Source organism: Lycorma delicatula, chromosome 5 (assembly GCF_047948215.1).
Source record: "Lycorma delicatula isolate Av1 chromosome 5, ASM4794821v1, whole genome shotgun sequence".
Lineage (NCBI taxonomy): Eukaryota > Metazoa > Arthropoda > Insecta > Hemiptera > Fulgoridae > Lycorma > Lycorma delicatula.
In genome coordinates this window covers 87,602,142-87,625,072 of record NC_134459.1, presented here as the reverse complement: position 1 = coordinate 87,625,072, position 22,931 = coordinate 87,602,142, and the positions used below count along the sequence as shown (strand labels likewise).

General features: G+C 29.3%; 2 protein-coding genes and 1 long non-coding RNA gene across 6 annotated transcripts in view; 2 read left to right on the top strand and 1 right to left on the bottom strand.

Annotated features, from left to right (window-relative positions):
- LOC142325162 (coagulation factor VII-like) overlaps positions 1-9,181 on the top strand; it is a 91,241-nt gene extending 82,060 nt beyond the window's left edge. For 3 of the 4 annotated variants that reach the window (XM_075366567.1, XM_075366570.1, XM_075366569.1), the window contains exons 2-4: positions 182-1,774; positions 5,463-5,615; positions 6,797-9,181. In XM_075366567.1, the coding sequence (XP_075222682.1) occupies positions 182-1,774; positions 5,463-5,615; positions 6,797-6,877 (1,827 nt within the window). In that variant the 3' untranslated portion in view covers positions 6,878-9,181. Of the gene's footprint in view, positions 1-181; positions 1,775-5,462; positions 5,616-6,796 lie in introns of those variants that run through there. The other variant, XM_075366565.1, reaches the window with a different exon arrangement.
- Positions 9,182-9,265: 84 nt separating this feature from the next.
- On the bottom strand, positions 9,266-17,558 carry LOC142325164 (uncharacterized). The gene is made up of 2 exons (XR_012756496.1): positions 17,159-17,558; positions 9,266-10,434 (listed from the first exon to the last, which is right to left on the bottom strand). It is a non-coding gene; the product is annotated as an uncharacterized LOC142325164 (long non-coding RNA).
- rtet (major facilitator superfamily domain-containing protein rtet) overlaps positions 17,424-22,931 on the top strand; it is a 61,948-nt gene continuing 56,440 nt past the window's right edge. The window contains exons 1-2 of the mRNA XM_075366571.1: positions 17,424-17,925; positions 21,479-21,582. Of these exons, the coding sequence (XP_075222686.1) occupies positions 17,667-17,925; positions 21,479-21,582 (363 nt within the window). The 5' untranslated portion in view covers positions 17,424-17,666. The remainder of the gene's footprint in view (positions 17,926-21,478; positions 21,583-22,931) is intronic.

Genomic DNA, 22,931 nt, shown 5'->3' with positions numbered 1-22,931 from the left:
GTGTTATAAAATGTCAAATAAGCCAATATTTTGATTACAGCCTGTTTTAAGTGACAGATTTTTAAATGAAATCTTGTAGCCAACAAATCATATGTAAATAAGAATATGTAAATAAGAGGTCCTTTGGTATTCTTTGCTGTTTGATCTTTGTCTTCTATTAGTTTTATTTCTATTTTTTAAGGATTTATTGAAGATGGCTGGAATATATATTGGACAGAAGAAAAAGAAAAATACACCCAGAAAGATTATTCATAATAACAGTTATTGTAATGAAAAAATAAGTGAAAAAAGCAGTAAAAGAACTTTAAAGGATAAAACAAATTCAGTATTTATAAAACATAAAAGGATAAAAAATTATTTAAAAATGAATCACGATCAAAGTAAAAATATGACAAGAATATATCAAAGAAGAATATCAGATTTTTTTCATGAAGACAAGGAATATAATACCATTGACAAGACAAGTCAATCAGAATCTATCCAGAGAAATAATAAAACTAAAATTTTAAATAGAAGTTATTCTGATGACTCATTTACTGATAAAGATGATTATGATGATGATAAGGTAATTCAAGAAGCTTCATTGACTGTCACAAGTAGTAGTATTGTAAACAAAGGTAACCACACTCCAGTTTATAAACAATTACCTTTGGAAAACAGTAATAGGACTTTAAAGTCAGAAGAAAAAGATAAAAGTATGTTATATGAATTTGAAGTAAATGAAAATGAAGAACCTGTTATCAGAAAAAATAAAAAAAGATGTAATTTTAAAATTACTAGACTCAGGAAAAAGATTTGTAAACAAAATAAAAGTTTAAAATCTCCAGAATTAAATCAGATACCACAAAGACGGCTGCCCTTGGAAACTAATACCAATAACAGCAAACTAGTATGTAATAAGATTATGAGCAATGATGTAATCAACAAAACAGAATCTAATAAGCTTGATTTAAAAAATTTAAATGATACAGTTAAAACTCAAAAAAATGAAATGTATAAACCATGCATAAAGAAACAGTTATCTGTCAGTAAAAATATTTCAAGCGATCACCAAAATATCTCTGAAACACCACAAGATGTAATATTTAAAAATAGCAAAGGTAGTGATAAAAGTGATATTACCAATTTATCAATTTCTTTCCAAACCAGAGTGACGCCTAATGGTTCTGTTGATTCATCACCTTTGTCAGGTCCATTAACTGATAATCTTAGATTTGCTAGAGATTTTAAAAGTGGTTTTATTAACTCATCAGGTTCCAATGAACGTTCTAATATGGATTATAGCAATAGTTTTATTAGAGGTATTACTGCATCTACACCCATTAGACCATTATCTTCACTTATTAAAAGTAGTACATTACAGGTACGTTTAAGTGGTGGTTTAGTATCAAATAAATATGCCCATCATTTTATAAATGAATCTGATGATGATATTGATGAAGAAGGTTTTTTTGGATTTAAGGAGAATGAAAACCATGAAGATTCATTTTATAGCAGCCTATCAAATAATACAACACTTGATAAAACTATTAATGAAACTCTTCAACAAATATCTGTTCATGAAGTTATAAATTTGCTGAAAAATGAAGTTGAAAAAGTATCAAAAAATAAATTACTTAATAAACCAGTTAGTAATTCTCAAGTAATAAGTGATTCATTTATAGATGAACAGTGGAAGTTAAGTCCTGGTAATAATCAACAAAGTATTGATAAATTCATTAACAAAGAAAAGGATAAAAAAGATAAAGTTGAAGTCGATGAAAATTTTACTAAGGTATGTAACGAAAATTACATTTATTATTATAAATAAATATAAATGTCAGTAGCCAATTAATTTAGGTTCTAATATTTTTTCTGTTGCTTATGAATAACTACAAGTTTAAAACCCTACTTCAATGTGTGCAAATCTATATGTTATTCATAATGTCCATTTGTATATTTGTAAGCAATTATGTTCAATTAACACTCAGAACCACAGGACCAATCCCAATGAATCTCTTAAAAAAGATTTTTATGGAACATTGAGAGTGGTTTTAGATGTAATTTATTCAAATAATTCCATTACTGTGAGCAGTAAAATTTCATCAGATAACATGTCATATTTTACCATCCTTTTTTTGTAATATCTAGAGTTGCTGGGAAATGTAAGTTCTGTTAAAGATGTTTTATTTTTCCCATGATAAAATTTAGAAAAAAGGCTGAACTTTATCAAAATTTTGTAAACTGCTCAATATGTCTGCATTTTAAAAGAAAAATTATTGTATCACATTTTTTTAAGTAGATGAGTGTTATTTATGTACCATATATATAATTAACATTACATCTGTAAATGATTGCAATAATGTTTTTAATCTTGTACCCTATACACAAGTAAAGCTAAAGGGCTTTTGGCTCCAGTGACTTTGTTTATTTCTATTTGTATCTTGTTTCACTGTTTCCACAAATATTTATAAAAAGTTAATCTGATTCTTATGGGAGAAGATGACTTATTTTAACTTAAATAACAATTTTCAGAATGGAAATCGTGTTAGTGTCCGCTGCTACTACTACTACAACTAATACTACTTTCCTGAAATATTTATCAGTGAGCTGTACCATCTCTCAATAAGGAAAAAAAAATTGACATCCATTTACTCAGGATTTTCAAAAAAGAGTTAGAAGTTCAAAATATTAAATGAGCTCTGTTAATTATTTTAAACTTATATTAAATAATTTAATTTTACGTGCTCAAAATTCATTTTTGCAAAATAATTGCAACCTATGAAAATTAAAACAAATATTTTTACGTAAATTAACAGAAACTTAAAAAAAATTCAAACATTATCTTTGTTATCCATTCTAAGAGGGAGTTGTTGTGGATGTGCTTAAAGCTTTACTGATTGTATTAATATTCTGTTACATTTATGAAAACTCTACCATATCTCACTGCCATTAAAATTATTTGGAATTTACTTTTTCAATCATGTTTTCAATAACTAAGTATTGATTGATGTTTCACAAGATTAGCTGTAATCATTTGAAGTGGTTCCATTGAATGAAAAAACTAAATTTCACTACATTTGTTACACGACTGTGTAAGTGTATGTCAGTTCTTTTGAATTATAATTTTGTATTTAAACTTTTTTTTACATCTGATATTAGTTTTTGTTTGATCAAACATTCACAAACAAGTGCAACACCTAACTTAAGTGTTATTTTTAAGTTTAGTTGTTACTTGACTGTTAACTTTTCAGTCCTTTAAAATAATAGAATTGAAATCACACTATTCCTTAAGTGTTGTTAATATTAGAACAGTGCTAAATTAATAATCTCCTTTTATACTATTTTTAATATGTAAACATTCATGTCATTTGAAAAAAGTGTGACATTTTAAATTTTAGTTTTATTTATGCAGTACAAGAGTAAATACAGAACGGAATAACTGATTTGTCGGTCATGATTATTATTAACTTAACTTTTTCAGTTAATGATGTATTTGCAGATTGACAAATAAAGATATGAGAGAGGGTAAGCTAAGTGAACCATGTATCGTGACAGTGTACTACACAAATTTACGTTTTACGTAAGAGAATTAGACAAACAAGTATATTTTTGTAAAAAAAATCATGATTAATAAGTTTGTATCAATCATCATGATTAATAAGTTTGTATCAAACTAACTTGAATGTTAATACTGAATGAGTAGTTCAATGAATAAGGTCAGGAATACTGTTTTACTAAATTGTATTATATTCAGGGTTGCTAGTATGAAGGATCCACTGGACTAAGAATCTTTTTATTAAACAGTTTTTAATAGTCCCTATACACTATATATGATAAAATTAAATATGTTTGTCGCATAATAACTAGACTAAAGCTGCAAATATTTTAATTTATTTTTTTAAGATTATTCTTTAATCATCATGCAATTTTTACTTCCTTGTATGAAGTAAAGGAAGTATTGCGATTGCGAACAAATTTGAGAAATTTCGGTTTTCAGATTTCAACGGAAATCTCCATTCTGATCATCCCTGAATCCATTTTGACTAGTTTCGGCATGATGTCTGCATGTATATACAGTGTCACTCAAAAACGATTAGCCATATGATGTTGAAATTTTGGGTTTAGGACTATTGTAACATCTAGTTGTGCACCTCCCCTTTTGATTGCAATCAACTGGACAAAAGTTTCCAAAAAGCCCAAAATCCAAAAACTTTGGACTTCTTCTTAACTGCAGAAATAAGCCCTCATTGAGAGGTTCTCAACGATATAACATAAGTGGTACTTATTTTTATTGGTTGCAGAGTATAGCCAAACAAAATTTTAATAAATTAAATTTTGGATCTTACAAGGGGAAGGCACATTGATTCAAATCCAACTTCTTTTTTTAAAATTTAAATATATTGATTTATTAATAATTCAATAATAACAATAAAAAAAAAGTGAAAAAATATCAGAAGTTATTAATGAAATAAAATTTTATATACTTTTCATTAAAAAAAAAAAATGTGTATATGTAATTTAATAGGCATACAAGGAAGTCATGTAATGTCCACATCAGATGTTTTTATTCAAAATGTGATCAACAAAACAATGTTTGACAATGTATACTTTGTTGATACATCATAGTGATTGTTAAAAAAAATCTGCATTAAAAATCAAACTAAACATCATTCCCAAAATAATTATAGAAACAGATTTAACAACTCAAAATGAATAAGGTAGGTAAAATATTTCTTGTGTACATAGCATTTTTTATTAAAATTACATGGTAAGCTCTCTGCATTGGATCAGATTTGTTTCTTTTATTTTAACTCTGGAAGTGTTTAAATTCTCATTGTTGCCTAAATTAACTTTCCATTCCCATTGTAAAATTGTACAAACCCACAGGTAGTTGTCCAGTGGTGTTAGGTCACATGACCTTGAAGGCCAATTAATAGGTTTACCGTACCCAATCCAGTTATTAAAATTTATATTATTTGTTATATTCATTTATTATGTTATATTCAGGTAATTACTTTTATAAAAATTTGGAGGTGTCCCCATTATGTTGGAAAATCAGTTGCCATCATATTGATAGAGAAAACTTTTCAAAAGCAATGCAGAAGCTGTTTTTTAAGAAATTTATGCACCTGTTTTCTGAGGTATTGATGAAAAATAAATGTCCAATAATTTTGTTGCCAGTAGTATATACCAAACGTTATCAAGAAGCACCGTCCTACCTTATAGAATGTGTAATATTTTCAACTACCCTATTTCAATACAACTCTGAAAGGGGCTTGAATGTAGTCTCAAAAAGATCTGACAAAAGTTTTCATAGTGTTATAAAAGAATAACATTCTAATGCTATGGCTATCTGTGAGTGAATTTATTTATTGTTCAATTTATAGTATAAAATTTCCATATATTATATATAAACAAGACAATTAGGAAATTTTAAGAAATCTAAAAAATTCTATAAATTAATTCATATTTGTTAATAGCCACCTCGAAGGTCATATACTCCACATAAAAGAAAGCTATTGAATAGGCATGTTGATAATAGAGAAAGTACAGAAAATGTTTATGAAGAGAATTATGAAAAAGAGGTAGTTGAGACTCATCAGAATAAGAAAGCTAAATTACCAAAAAAACAGGTTTGTATGCATATAATTTATATATTTAATCGTTTTGTATAATATATGATATGTATATAGGTCATAGTTTAATAAATATGATGTAAATATTTTTCTGGTTTAACAAAACAGATTTTTCCATTTTTTTTTTTGTGCAGCTAGTAGCATTCAATCTAATTAACACATTCATTAACACTGTGGATGGACAATTAAGATCAATTATTTAAATTTTTCTTTTATGCTTTTGTTTTATATAATTGGTTAGTGAAGATATAGTATTGGTTATATAGCGTTAGTGAAGATATAAGCATAGAATTCAAAAGATAATTTTTAGCTGTTTTGTTTTATCCTTGTAATGTTGCTGAGCTCTTAGTTCATTAAATGGAGCCAAAGATTGTTTTAAAACTTGCAAGAATGAGGGAGAGAGAACTTGATGCAAAATCTGCAGCTTCCACAAATTCCCATACAAGAGATATTCTACATGTATCAGTCTATGTTAAATGTTTTTAACATTCATAATATAAAAAGAAACAAAGCCAAATTTTATTTATATCATGAGGGTTTGACAAAGAAAGGCTCAAATGAAATTTTTCTTTTTTTTCAGCAAGTATTTCAGTAAAATTGACAAAGATGAATTTAAGATCAACATGAGAATTTACCACATAGAGAATGTAGTAGAAGTAGGGAGTTCATATGGCTCACTAACTACCTGTACTGCAATGATAATAATAGCAACTTGGGGGGGAGGGGGGGCTAATATATAATTTGGTTTTATAAATATATGTTTTAACCTAAGTTTTCCTATTAATTTTCTTGAATTTTTACTCAAAAATACTTTTAACATCTTTCTTCCTTGCTAAATCATTTCGCCTGAGGTAAAGGCTTTTTCTGTTAGGAAGAGTTCAAAGTTTATGCTATGAATGAAATACGTGTATTAGTATTTTATTTCTTCTGCTTGATTTATAGTGGTTAAACTGTTTTCAAAACAATTTTAAATTTTATTTAAGTTTAATAATGCTGTACTCCCTTTATATGGTAGTTTTTGCTATTGTAGCAAACGTGTTGCAATTTTGTAAATATAATATTTTCAAAAAGCTTGCCTTATTTTGGTATTCTGTATATTTTAGATGATAGTATTGTTAAAATATAAGTTTAGCCTTATCACAATGTGTTTTATAGAGAATCTTGTACTTTTTTTTCAGGAACAAGATTTGGAAAAGTTAGCTGCTGTAATGAATTCACAGTTTAAAGATGTTGAGCAGTACCACTTATGCATAGAATAATGATAAATTATACTTGGATCATCTAGTATTAAGGATGGAACTGTTACAACATATCTTGGATGCTGTTTCATTGGGACAAGAGCTTGAACTTATTTTTAAATTTAAACCAATAAGTTCACTTTATAGTTTATTTTCTACTTCAAAAGTATAATTAATTTTTTATATTAAAATGATTTGAATTATGGGAACTTTTCCTTTTTTATGTAACTCTGTTCATAGTAACTTATATTTTAATAGACATTTTTATTTTCATTCTATGTTAATTTTTATACTATAATATTACAATCTTGACTTGTGTCATTTTTATGAGTATGGTACATGTTAATTGTATAAACATTTTAATTCATCAATATTGTTATGAAAGTGTAATAAAAAAACAGATATTACTGAATGCTCAGTGAAAAAGCTTTTCCATAAGCATTTTCACATTGCTGGTAAATGTTGTTGCTGTGTAAGCTTAAATTAGAAAAAAAAATTCATTAATAGACTTTTGAAATTCTTCAGTTTTGTTCTCAGTTCACATAATGGTTATTTTTGCTGTAGCTGATAGCTAGTAGCAGTGTGAAACAACAATGATAATGTTGCTTTAGCCCTTATTTTCCACAGATATTTTAAAATAACAATACAACACAACACTGTATTAATTAGCCATTTATCTTATGTGTTTGTAAACGTATGTATTATTGTTATCTATTATGACCATGTAGGATTACTTTAGCCCATTATCCAAGTCTTTGATGGGACTATTTGGGTCTTGTAGTCCTCCCAGTACTTTTTCAAGTTCCAATCTTTATGTCCTTTCTAGTGTTGAAAATGTTTGTGTTGTGAGTTTTTTCTTGTGAGTGTGAATTAAGTGTTTTTGTTCTTGATTTTCTTGTTTTAATTTTATTTTATCTGTGGTATCTTCTGGTCTAAGGCCAATATCCTTCAGATCCTCTTTTATTTCTCTGATCTATCTGCAGCTTGGCTTGATGTTTTTCGAGTCGAAAAACATACAAGCTGTACTATACTAGCTGTGTCAGAAGTCTTCAATCAATAATATGTCCAAAGAATCCTAGTCTCCTCTTGTGCATGGTATCAGTGATGGGTTCTAACCATTTGTACACAACTTTTTTTGGCACATTCCACTACTGTCTTTCTGGTTCTTTTTATTGATCCAAGTTCTTCCACGTCTTTTGATTTTATACACACACACAGATTATGTATTTAGATTTAAGTTAAATTTATAGTAATTCATATTTACTACTTTCTTTATTGTTTGAATTAATATTTGAAACTACTATTAATAAATGGCATAGGTTGAAGAAATTATTTACTGAAGACTGACATTTCTGACTTCTTTCCCTTCAATTTGATAATTATAGGCCAATATTCTTTTACTCCTTTATACCTTGCCAAGATTTTCCTGTCCACTATCAATCTGGATAGATTTTTTTAAAGAATTTTGTCCACTTGCTTTCATGAGTATAACAGCATTCATTCTACTTTCTTTTCGCTAATTATTTCTTATAGTTTCTTAATTAGTGAATTATTTTTTTATTTCAATCTGGTCTAATAGTAGCACCTGGATGCAGAATCCTAGAACTTTCCTTACCTGTCAATTTTCAGATTAAATTTGTTATAAAAGTGATGAATTTCTCTATTGCTGTTTTTAATGCCCCTGATTTATACAGTTTATATCCCTTCCTCTAACCGAAAAATTTGCATACAAGTTTTTAAGTGCCTAGAGGTTTTTTTTTAGTTATTTTTCACCGATCAACTTGAATTTTGTTGTTGGTTTAAACATCTCATCCAATATTTTTTCTCAGCTGCAGTAAGAACTACTAATACTTTAACAACTGGTGTACTACTACAATGAACTGTATGTTCATATACAGTTTGTAATAGTCATTACTTATTAGTTGTAATAAATTCAGAAACATTCATTAAGACTCTTTTTAACAAAACGCACAAATGCAATATTAGCTGTGGAATGAGTAGTAAATTACACAGCAAAGCTTTTCATCTTTTTAATTTCTTTACATTTAAGTTTTGATTGAAAAACATTTTTTTGAAGTACTCTTAAGAATATTGTGTTTTGTATAGGACATGAGTGTAAACTAGTGAAGCCTGTAAGACACTTGCAGAGGCTAACCAGTGGGAGGAAACAAATGCTTAGTAGCTATTTGTACCAATAAAATAATTTCATCAAAAGCACACTTTGAGCAGTGCAAGAAAAATAAAGGGATGAATTAATGAAGATACAAACTTTTTTTAAATAAGTTAGTTTACTTCCATATTGTGTGTAATGGTTCACACACAAATACATATATGATATATTTAAGCTACTATAAAGTAGAATTGCTGAAAGAAAGTGAGGGAAAATTATTTCAGATAAAAAAAAATGTATTCAGTAAATCAGTTTAATTCCTTGTTTTTTCCTTGTTAATTTTCCTCATTAATTCCTTGTTTTTAATTTAATAGTTTTATAGCCTGCTATGATTTTTATTTTGTGTATAAATTATTTTGTTAGTTACATCAAAAAGTATCACAAATTCATTACAAATAAATAAGAAAAAAATTATGACTAATATTATTAAATATGAGTACTGTCATCCATCCAAATATAAATCTGAGTAAATGTAATTTATCTAAATGTGTAAACTGATATAAATGTGAATCAATATTAATAGTCAATAATTTAGTTTTAATTATTTTTCTGATGTTAATTTTTACAATGTGAAGATAAATAATTTTTTTTTGTTGTCCTCACTGGAAAGCAAATATGCTTGCCTAGTCAGATTAGAGGAGCAAGCAACGACCTGTTTTACCAGCTTGTCTTAATATACGATGCCATGAAGAGTGTAGAGCCTTAGAAATGTAATAAGAATTTAAATTATATTTAAGAAGTAACTAAGTACACTAAACATTACTATATTCATGACAATAGGGATAGAACAATAATATTTCATTTTGTTAATGTGTTCAAAGAAGTTACTTTTAGTAGGAAAAATCTATATACTTTTCTGAATTCATGACAGTGACAGTTTATTGAACAATTTAATATAGATTTTTCTTTAACACTTATTATTTTAACTGTTTTACAATCATTTTTAATTGATGAAGTAATTTTTATTAAATGTTTTAGAACAGTTCGTTTTATCTTTTTATAGCAGTTATTTAAGTAGACAATGTACAGTTATATAATTATTTAATAAATAATGTAATTGAATTATTTTGAATGATTTTTTTATGATTACCTCAAGTATGTTATATATGGAATGAATTTTAAAACATGAAATTTTTATGAGGGAAAGGTATTCCAGGAATCCATTTCCCCACATAATTTTACAGCTCTTAAGAGTCTGTGGAATTTTATTTTTTAATCATATAGTATAGAAGTGTTTTAATCAGAAGTTTTTTAATCATATAGTATAGAAGATAACATTTATATTAATTAATTAATTAACACAACATCAGTGTTGTGTGAGAGACAAAAGATATATTTAATTGAGCTGACCAAGGGTTATTTCAGGTTATTCCAAATGGACAGCGTCATTACCAGTCTGCTATAGCACCTAGATATAAAATCATAGAAAGGTTAGTTTTAGCTGGTTTTCAGTACTCATCATGTAAATGTACCTTTATTCATCTTAGACTAGATATAAAACTGTTTCTTCTTCTTTTTTTTAATATAAGCACATTTAACTTTATCTGCCCTTGCACATTTTTCAAAAACAATCACAAATAGGCTAGTTACTATAGATTATAAAAAAAAATTAATTAGAAGAGGCAAATTATATTTTTTGGTACATTAAATTTGGTTAGCTGGATGTTTTTGCATTTTGCAAAAATTTCAGAAATTTTTGAAAATTAAAATTTTTGTAGAAATTTCAGCAATAGGAAATGTTGGCAAAGGTGTTTCAATAGTCAATTGCTTTTCAATATATAATTCGGGATGTGGATGTAGCAGTTAAATTTAACTGAAAATAAAAAAGTTAAAATTTCTCATATTTATAACTTTGCTCGTAACTGTTATGTCCTTAACAATAAAAATTAATAAGATATCTTATCCACTATTATGAAGAAAAATTAGGAGATGCTTAAGATTACTGAGGATAGAATATTACTAAGTAAATCAGACAGGAAAAGGAATTAGATTGGACATTTAAAATCTAATGGCAGAGAAAAGAAGGAAGATGAATTCAAAAATATAAAGACAGTGGGAGAATCAGTAGTATAAGAGTCTGCTACTCATCAAAACACCTCAAAATGATGAACTGGTGAAAATAATGAATAGCTTATACTCGATTCCTAATCTGATCAGTTTTAGGCAATACCCTTAACCTTTTTTCTGAGTAAGAAGTATTTTACAGCCATGTTGTAACTAACCGCTAACTGAGGCTTACAGTTCTCTTTTTCTATCCAGGACCTTGGCATCTTTCGAAGCAGATTTCCAGATGTCTAGACTGATAATATCCAAAAGGATATTCAGTGAGGTGATTTTATGTTGTTTTTTGCCATTGACAAACAGTGTAGTTCTTCCCCTTTTAGGGAATTTGGCTACCCAAAGCCAAGAAGGTTCCTAACCCTTTTTTCTATATGCTCTTTCTTTCATAAAGAAGGAAGATCCACTTATACTTCCATTCACTTTTTCATCAGAGCCTCATTTGTGGAAATATGCACTGTGTAACAACATAAGAGTTAACTAATGTAAGAGAAGCAGAACTGTGTCTACAAACCTTGTGGAATTATTGATTATAAAGTCTCAATTACGATAGTAAATTGAAATGTGGTTAATATTATTTTTACGGGCCTGAAGAAAATTATCCTGGAGTAGTACATTTTTTTATCTGTAGCAAACTTATCGGTTGATAGTGAGGAACAATGATTCATTGATAAAATTAGAGGCAGTGCAAGCTGAAATGACTTTAATTTTTAATGGATTTTTGCTCAGGCAAAAGGACCTGCAGATGCCCAGAAAAACTCTCTCAGTAAAGTAATCACTGTAGCTAGCAGTGAGTAAACTGCATCAAACAAATCATGAGAAAGTTATATAGGAATGGAAAAACACATTAGTCCATAAATCATTACTAGATATTTTAAGGCTTCAAGTGAACTTAGTGTTAATAACTGAGGATTAGATATATTTATGTAATTTTATTTATTTTTGCTTGATATCGCCACATAAGCCGAAATTAAGTAAGTTCATGCATGGGATATGGAAATTGAATTTTTTAGCATATGAAAAATGCTACGTCTGACCGGTATCTTCAGATGAAAAGCCAAGACTGTTATGAAGATCAAAATAAGAATTTGTGTTGCATAAGGTTATCAAAGTCTCCAAAAGTGATAAAGAGGATTTTATACATTTTAAGTCAAGTGTTCTTTGTATATATAATTCAGAGATTAAATATAAATGATATTGTTTGGGTACACTAATTGATCATTACCTTGATTTTTTTAAAGAGGCAGGATGAATGACTAGTATAGAGAACAATAAAAAATGACTTAATATACATTAAATGTAATTATGAAAAGATATAACTTGGAGAATTAAACCAAATTCTTAAAAAAAAGCATCTTGATAGGAAAAATAAAAAAAATATTGCCTGTACAACCTTTAATATCCTATAAAAGGTGATGTTGCAATCAAGAATCAGTTAACAGAGATTAATATACTTTGAGGAGTTTGGATATGTATATACTTTATCCCTCAACATATGTCAAACGGATATATAATCAGACTGACAGGAAGCTCTGTTAGAGAAGTAGGTGCAATTATTTGATTGCAAATCAATTAACTGTACATTAAACAAATGTCAGTCATGCTAGCTGAAAGTGTGATTTTTACTACCGTGTACAAAGTAAAGGATCGCAAAAAATTTCAACTGCAGTAATAAGCAGAACTTTTCAACAATATATCGTAAATGGTATTTTCATAGGTTGTAGAGTTATAGCCAAATAAAATTTTGATTAATGAGATATTTGGATCTTACAAGGGGAAGGCAGATCGATTTGTATCAGACTTCATCTCCTTTTTTTAAATTTAAATACGAAGGTTGTCTGAACATTTTTGAGCCTCAACATGAAGATGGCAGCACTCATCAACAAAAGTTAGGGAATGTATTCGCGCATGCATTGAAATGTACTCACTAAAATATCAGCCATTTTCATTGCTCAGTTTGATAATCATTTGAGTAAGTTTTTCTGAAAATGGAAAATATCGAATATTGTACTATGATTAAATACTTGCATTTGAAAGGCAATAAACCTACACAAATTAAAACCGAATTGGACGCTGTTTAGGGGGACTCTGCCCCATCATTTGCCACCGTGAAAAGATGGACAGCTGACTTTAAACATGGTCGTATCAGCTTGGTTGATGAACGTTCGGGACGGCCAAAAACCCAATCACCACCGATATCATCGAAAAAGTTCACCAAATGGTGCTGGACGACCAACGAATTAAGGTTAGAGAGATAGCAGAGTGTATTGTATATTAACTGAAGAATTGGATATGCGTAAGCTGTCCGTGCGTTTACTCACTTTGGATCAAAAATGCATTCGAATGAACATTTCCAAGGTCCTGTTGGGGCAGTATAGGCAAAACGAGTCAAATTGTTTGCGTCGATTCATAACTAGATGAAACGTGGATCCACCACTACACTCCTGAGACGAAACAACAGTCAAAACAGTGGACTGCAAAGGGTGAACCAGCTCTGAAAAAGACTGAAGACGGTTCTCTCCGCCAGGAAGGTGATTGCGACTTTTCGGGGTAGTAACGGAATTTTGTTTATCGATTATCTTCAAAACGGTAAAACAATAACGAGACAGTATTACGCATCATTACTTGACAAGCTGAAGGCAGAAATTTCAAAGAACGACCACATTAAAGAAGAAGAAAGTGCTTTTCCATCAGGACATAGCGCTTGCTCACACTTCAACGGTGGCTAAAATTTACGAATTGCACTTTGAATGGCTGACCACTCACCGTATTCACCAGATCTGGCCCCAAGCGACTTCTTGTTTCTAACCTTAAAGTTGTGCTTGGAGGAAAGAAATTTTCATCGGAGGTTATCATATACGTAAACGCCTATTTAGCGGAGAAAGACGCCAGATACTATTTGGAAGGGTTAAAGAGGTTAGAGCATCGCTGGAAAAAACTGTATCGATTTGAAAGGAGACTTTGTTGAAAACTAAAACTATATTTGATAGAAAAAATACATCTTTATCTGTTAGGCTCAAAACTTTTCAGACAACTCTTATATTGATTTATTAATAATTAGCCTCTGATTGTAAAAATAAATTTACGATAAATAATAATAATCCAGTGTATAGCGAGCGGTTTTCCCCTCTAAATTCTTTCCACAAAGATAGAATGAAGTGAAATTTTGACAGTTAGTAGGAAATAGCTCAAGGAATATGTTATATAGTGCCGATACCTGCTTTTGCTCTGGGGGTGGATACCATTTTTTGGAGTGATACATTTTTCACTCAAAATATCTCCTGAAATCAATAGAGGGACCAATTTCAAACAAACCATTTGGTATAAAATCTTTTTTGATAAACTAATACTTTTTGAGTTATTTGCGGTTGAAAATGTTGACATTCTACCAAAAAAGCATGTTTTCGAATGAGTTTTTGCGAATAACTCAAAAACCTAACGTTTTATCAAAAAAAGTGTAAGGAGAAAAAATGAAGCTTATAACAAAAAAGAAATTGTTTTTTTTTATGAATACTCTAAGTGCAATATAAAGCACTTAGATTAACACTCGGCCAGTTACGATGAGGAAAATGGGTCGCTCTAATTTTTGAAAAAAAGTGAGCAGTAAAACTAACACCATCTCCACCGTAATTAAAATTTATTGTATTCCCTCTACGATTCACTTTATTCTTGTATTATTTATGTGATCCAGAAGTTTAACCGGCTTAGAATGCTCGATTCTGAAAAAATCGATTTAATAAAAAAACTTCAATTTTTCGAAAAATTCACTTTTTCAAAATTACTCAAAAACTAAAGATGTTATGTAAAAAAAACAAGGGTAAAAGAATGAATGTATCTTTTTTAACAAAAATTTCGTTTTTGTTTTCCTAGGAAAACATTACATGAGATATTACCGTTTAAAGTTTGTAATCAAGCGCAACCTTCAATAATGTAATCAATCACCTTTCTGAAGCCATTTAAACTCAAAAATTTTAAAAACGAAGGGTCTGAAGGTTTTTTAATTTAAAGCATCTTGTAGTAGCCCTTAAAATTCCCTGCAAAATGGTTTTTGGATGATTCAGGTAGCAATAATTGATGGAGATATCGCAAAAAACCGATCGCGTTTTTCTACTACAAATTTTGGAGCGTTTTCTCATATGTATTTTCGGAGCAATGATGTTTACCTTTTATATATATACTGTTATTTTGTGTGTGTGTATACATATATATATGTATGTGTGTGTGTAAGCTTCGTTGCAAATTATTTTTTATTATATTATATGTTTAATTATAAAAATGTAAAACTCTGCAGAGCTTGAAGACATTTTAAAAGCCGGTAAATATTGTACGGCTTTATTATACGGAACTGGTAAAGACATACAGGAGAACAAATTAAATCGTATCGAAGATTTCTCAACGTTTCTTGAGAAAATGCATTACGAATCATTTATCAAGGCAACCACTAAAATTAATGCTGTACAATTATCGTCACTTGTTCCGAAAATTGACGCTATAGATGAGCACGTTAAACGGGTTTACTACCAAAAGCAGGTATGGTTGGGAAAAAAAGATATTCGCCCTACTGATTGGGGATGGACTAGTGACTGAATCGTTATGCTCAGTCAAAATGAAGAAAACGCCTGCACCAGAATAACTTCTCAAAATGATTTTCTGCAATTGCAAAAAAGGATGCGGTGCAGAATGTAGTTCTCGAAAAGTTGGTATTTTTTGCAATGCTACATGTGGGACATGTTGCGGCGATAGTTGCAATAACTCCGCTCCCATCACCGATCAAGATGAGCAATCGTGTAATGAGAGTGATAATGATGAATGATTCATGTTTTTTGTTTATATAATGTATAATTTATGACATTTTGTAATATAAAAAAAGCAGTATTAATCCACTGCAAGATATTAAACACCAATTTTTCCCCTTCATTTCCTTGTAAGGGGTTGTTTTTCAAGGGTTGAAATGTTACAATAAATCAAATTTCATTGAAAAATATCTAAAAATACTTTTTTCAGCATATATATATATATATATATATATATATATATTAATAAAACATTAAAAAATTTTTTCTTTATAAGGGGTACTTTTCTGGAGTTGAAATGTTACGGTAAATAAAATTCAATTGAAAAAATGTGAAAAGACTTTTTCAGCATATATATTTGTCAATAAAGACTTAAAAAACCTGATTTTTCTGAATTTTTCTTTATAAGGGGTGCTTTTTAAAGGTTGCAACGTTGAATAACATAACAAATTAAGTTCAAAAACGTAAAAAATATGAGAATGATATTAGTGTAAAACTTTCATTCTATTGGTTTTTAATTTTTTTAAAGGGGTAGTTTTCACTCTTAAAAAATAAAAAGCAGGAATCGTCATTATATAAATTTTGAAGTAGAGGGTCTAATTAGTTTAATTCCAAATTTTCATAAAAATCCATGATTATGGAAAAAATTGGGAGGAAGACCATATTTTTACCGCTAAACACTAGATTCAGTAATAAAAAATATCAGAAGTTATAATGAAATAAATTTTTATATACTTTTATTTTTAAAAAAATGTGCACATGTAATGAAATAAGTTTTATATAGTTTAATTTAAAAAAAAAATGTGTATATATAATTTAATAGGCGTTCAGAAAGTCATGGATGTCCACATCAGATTTATAATTTATAGAAGAATGTTTAAATATTCAGTATATAAGGCAAGAATGATACCAAAATAAAATTAAACTCACTGTAAAAAGAAAAATTCCAAACAAAATGGCAAATTTGAATGCCAGAAACTTGCCAGTTCAGATTGTCCAATAAATATGAAAGAAGTTAACTATATTTGGTTTGATTCATGCAAAGGCAAGAGTAATATTTTTAAAAAATTCTTTGCAATCACAATATTAGCCTTAGTCTAAAGTTCCCAGCTATCTACAATGTTGTATGATGTAGAATCAAACATCAAAGCAAATAAAATTTAAATAATGAAGCCTTCGAAATGTGACCCTTCTGATATTTGTTTTACAATTATAACATCGATTACAAAGTGCTAAAAAACAAAAGAAAATTGAAAATATTCGGTTGATAATAATATTTACCTGAAGAAAGTAATCATTGATGAAAAATATTATGCTAAGTGCAAATAAGAGACTAGATGATAAAACATTTTCCGGTCATTCAGTTCTCGGAACGGTTCGTAACTCAGATGAGTAAGATGATGATTTTAGATTAGTAAACTTAATGAAGATACAGTACATCTTCGGTATGAACACTCGTTCAGAAGCAGAAATATCGTATGTGTAGATCGATAGCTGTTTTTCATTAATTGTGGTTATTTATCGATGTCGTAGAGATTCTCTTTGTGTCGATCTGCACTGCTCGATTATATTATGTTGCTAATTTTATAGTCGCGTTTTGTGTCCGGTATGAATTGTAACACAGTTATTTGTAGCCCGGTTACTTTTACTTTCCCTATTGACTTTCACTTATCTACGTCAGAGAGTACTTCAGTTATCGTTAGATGATTGTTTATTAAGGTGGGATTAATGAATATAGTGGTGACTCAAGATTGGTTTAGACGTATCGTAGTGATACAACATTTATAAAATGAGTGACAGTTGCACCAAGAAATTAGAAACAAACAAAAACGAATCCAAGACTCATCCAACAGTATATATTGTATTTTTCTCTTTACTTTTTGATTTATTAGCTTTTACCATGATTCTTCCATTGTTACCATCCTTGTTGGATCATTATCATAAAAGTGATAGTCCTGATGGTTTGTACCCATGGTTACTCGAAAAAATTAAGTATTTTCAACATATGGTGGGTGCTCCAGATAGATTTAACACCGTACTTTTCGGAGGTAAGAGTGTACATCGTATGACTAATTAAAAGTAGGTATTTTTAGGGTATGGAAGTGTCATGTTTACAGTGTAATGGCATTTTTACATTTAGTTAACAGGATTGAATAGTTTTGTTTTCTCATCAGAATATGTTTATAAATTATACCCTCCACAAAATGGATTGCCCAAGTACTTTTTATTCTGCTATGGAAAGTTTTTAGTGAAGATAATATATATATATATATATATATATATATACATATATATGGATAAATTTATAAACATTTTACAAATATAATACATGATGATTATGTAATAAGAAAAAGATGTATTACATTGAACACTTAATAAACAGAGATAATTTAAATCTTTACTTGTTTGACCTTATTGTAAGTGTAGGTCTTCATGATTAAAAAAGCTGCTATTAACAACTTCATATAGAACTGCAATATAAAATGGAATTCATTTCACTGTGGGTGATATAATTTGTATTTGAAAAAACTTTTTAAGTTTATATTTAGTAAAAAATTGTTTTATTCTGTAGTCATCACTGCTTACCGTTACAGATTACAGTATTGTTGATAAATAATATTGAAAACTAATCACATCTATCTGAAGATTGCATGCCTAAATTCCCAAATGTCAGGACTTCTTTTTTATTAATTTTTGGTTATTGGCGTTGATAGTATTTTTTGATTAGATTTATATGCAGTGTTGGAGAGAGAAATCAAATATTAATCCATCAGTAAAATGTTTTACTCCAGGTTGTATATATGAAATAATGAAGAATAATGTGAAATTGTAAAATACACCTGCTGGATATGTTTTCATTAAGATTTTATTGAAGAAAAAAAAACAGAATTTTAAATTTATCAGCAAGTATGTTAAAATATACTAATTTCTTTATTATTAGTTTGAAAGCATATTAAAAAGTAATAAAACCTTTTTAATTAAATTATTGAAAACTATAAATAATTTAAAAATTATTTTTTTTTTGTCTTCTTTGTCTTATTTATTTTTTTTTGAGTCATTTGACTAGTTTGATGCAGCTCTCCAAGATTCCCCATCTAGTGCCAGTTGTTTCATTGGTATATTTCCTACATCCTACATCCCTAACAATTTGTTTTACATATTCCAAATGTTGCCTGCCTGCACAATTTTTCCCCATCTACCTATCCCCCCAATATTAAAGCAACTATTCCATAATGCCTTAATATGTGACCTGTAAGTCTGTCTCTTCTTTTAACTATATTTCCAAATGCTTCTTTCTTCATCAATTTCCCACAACACCTCTTCATTTCTCACTTTATCCACCCATCTGATTTTTAACATTCTCCTATAACACCACATTTTAAAAGCTTCTAATCTTTTTTTCTTAGATACTCCGATCATCCAAGTTTCACTTCCATATAAAACTATGCTCCAAACATATACTTTGAAAAATATTTTCCTGACGTTTAAATTAATTTTTTATGTAAGCAAATTATATTTCTAACTGAAAGATTGTTTCGCCTGTGCTATTTGGTGTTTTATATCACTCCTGCTTCATCCATCTTTAGTAATTCTACTTCCCAAAAACAAAATTCTTCACCTCCATAATCATGAATCAGTTCTCTCTCTATGAATCATGAGACCTTGCCGATGGTGAGGGGGCTTGAGTGCTCAGAGATACAGAGTAGCTGGATCGAAGGTGCAACGATATCGAAGAGGTATCTGTTGAGAGCCAGACTAAGGAATGATTGCTGAAAGAGGACAGCAGCTATTTTAGTAGTTCTTAAGGGCCTATGTCAGGAGGACTTAAACGCCCATACCAACATCACTCTATCTTCTGAGTACTGCACAGCTTAAAGCAATGGAAAACTATGGCTGTTTTTTTTCTAAGAAAATATAGCTCTCTGCATTTTCATGTAACAAAGATGGAGGAGGCGCTTTCCTTGGCGCCAAATATTCTGGAGGTAAACTGGTCCACTGTTCAGATCTCCGGTTTGGGACTACTAATGAAGGGGTCACCAGAAAATTAAAAATTCATATGTGTTTTAAAGATCGTTCAATATTAATTATAAACAGTTTCTTCAGTTAAATAGAAATTTTTACAGTTGTTTATGTTACTGGAATAAAAATGTTAGTAACTGTTAATAATGTTGTTTAGTTTATAAATAAATTCATTTGTACTATTTATTTAAAATGCTATATTAATTTTGTTAAATTTTGTGTATTTAAAATGCTACACATTGTGCAAAAAGACTAAGATCCCAACACACTTGGAAAATATAAGCATTACATTTAATAAAATTGTGTTAAATACAATTTAGGTTGTAAACAGTAGATTACATACTAATGAGATATATGTAATTATATTAATTATACAAATTAAAATACTATTATATACCTAATAAAGGGATTGGATTTCCTTGCCATTTTATTTTATATTTTATGAACTTTTACAAATTAATTGTGGTTTACAAAAACCAAATTTATGATGCATAAATTAAAAAATGTCAAAACTCTCAAAAACAATGTTATTAATTAAAATTAATAATAGAGAAAAGAGAAAAAAATTGATCTCATAAGGTCATTTTTAAAACAGGCGACATTGCTTCTGGGAACTCCATTGGTGAAGATGGTGATAATTACTAAAAGATCCTTGGAAGAGTAAGTACCATTATTTTGGATGTGAGTTGTTTATTTTTTATTAAATTATTGCTATCAATATGTTTAGCAGACTTTCAGATACTGTGAAAATATCTTGATTAGAGTTCACCATGAACTTTTTTGTTAGTAGTGGAAGATAATGTTTGATGTATCTTGAATCCGTGAAAATAGTTCAGAATAGTATTCTAGCCATGCACACTGGTTTTTTTTAAAATTAATTTTAATATACATTGTGGAATCATTTTTCAGTTTTGTTGTTTAAGTCTATGTCATATTTTGGAAATAATTTCCTGTTGCTGGAAAAAGTTTTTTTTTGTTTATTACCAAAGTTAATAATTTAAAAATTCACTTACTAAGATAAATAAAACTGCTTTCCACAAAGCACACAGATATAAGTAAAGCAGCTACATGCTACATTATTGTTTAGAATACACTGTTGATTTAAAATTAAGTACTTTCTGAATATTTTTATATATTCTCGTCAGTGTTTTTTTCTATCCATTTATTATTATAATAATTCTAAAAATAATTTTCAACTTCACTGTTAATATTTTGTTTGTTAGAATACATTTTAAAAGTTATTTTTATGGAAATAAAAATAAAAATTTATATATTTACTGGAATTTTTGTTGTAGGATTGATATGTCACATGTAATAAAAGTTATAAATTAAAAAAAAAAATTTTCCCAGTACAGATTATGAAATTCACTGTATGAAGAGCTCAGAGATGATTCAGGTATTTTTATTAAAACTTGGACATACTATACATGTATTTTAACAAGGAAAATGAGATTGATAAAATGTTAAATGAAAATATGTCATGTGTATGATAGGGTTATTAAATAACATTCATTAAAATGATTTACAGCTAGTTTCAGTTTTAAATTAATTTATTATCTTTATTAATTTTTGTTTTTAAAGGTTTCCTTGGTTCTATGTTTTCATTTCTCCAATTTGTTGCATCACCTATTGTTGGTGGACTATCTGATGTATATGGAAGAAAGCCTGTCATGCTTCTCTGCTTGGTAATATTTTATAATTCACCACTATTAGTGTAATTGTTTGTTAGTTTTATTTTTTTTTAATTCAATGTGTGAGATGAATTGTGTGTTATTTTGTAATTTGCCAGATAAAAATATGTTTATTTATAAATCATTAATTGTCTTTAGAACTGTTACAATTAAAGAAGTAATTTTTTTTATCATAATTTTATTATTAAAAGTATTTTTGATAATAACATAATATCTGATAAATAAGCTGTGTTCAGTTCATTTTAATCTTTGTTAATAATATGGGATGCCTTAAAAAATTTTTCCTTTTGGAAAAAATCTTATTCATAAGAAATTCAAATGTGAGATTTATCTTTATAAAAAAAAGAAAAGGATTGCAAAGAAATGAGTAGTAGTTTGCTATCAAGCACAAACCAGGAATATTGAGTACTATACTAATTTTCTGGCTAATTTTCTTGAATTTTCACCTAAAAATAGTTGTCAAAATAACATGAGTTTATATATCATTATGCTATAACAATCCGACGATGACAGAAAATTAAAAAATATCAAATTATCTGGGTATGCAATGTATTTTTTTTTAAATTCTAGTACATAAATTATTTAGAAACAGAATGTAAATTATTTAACTTAAACTGCGTACACTAGCATTGTAATCAATTCATTTTCTAAAAAGTAAGACTTTTATTTTATTTTATTATCCCCTTCTCCCCCCAACCGGATATCCAATTAAGTATAACTCAGTTGGGGAGAGTGTCCATTTACTTACTAGGAGGCGGCCCCCCGCCCACCGGTAGTACGCCCAGCACGGCAGGTTAGCCTCCCCAGTCTCGGATCTTTACTTCTTTGTTTGCCTGCCTCAAATTCCCCACCTCAGAGATGAGGTCTGGCTAGGCCGCCCCCCACCACCTCAGCAGGGAACCGGGTCTCGGTCTTTATGCCACGCCTCAAACCGGCGGCACCGACCCCACCGTGTGCCACGACACCCGCAGGGCCGACACCGCCGGCTGGGACTCGGTTTTTCTTTTACCCAACTTCTCCCCAGGAGTTCCCTCCCTTCTCAGGAACCCGCATACCTCGGCATACGAGCCCTCCATGGAGGGACTGTCCTCCCATCCCTAGTACATTCCCCGTCTTCTAGCTTCTTCTTCCTTAGATCGGAGAACTTCACCCGCGAACCTTCTAAACCAATTCCAGTTTACATCACTGAACACCAGCCAGTTGATTAAAATATCCGGTGTTAAAATAATCCATGTTATTTATGAGACTGATTGGTCTGTAACCTCCTTGTCCGTTGTTTGTTCCTGCTTTGGGGAGGAATACTGTCCTGGATGCTTTCCAGCAATCAGGAAAAGTGCAGTTTT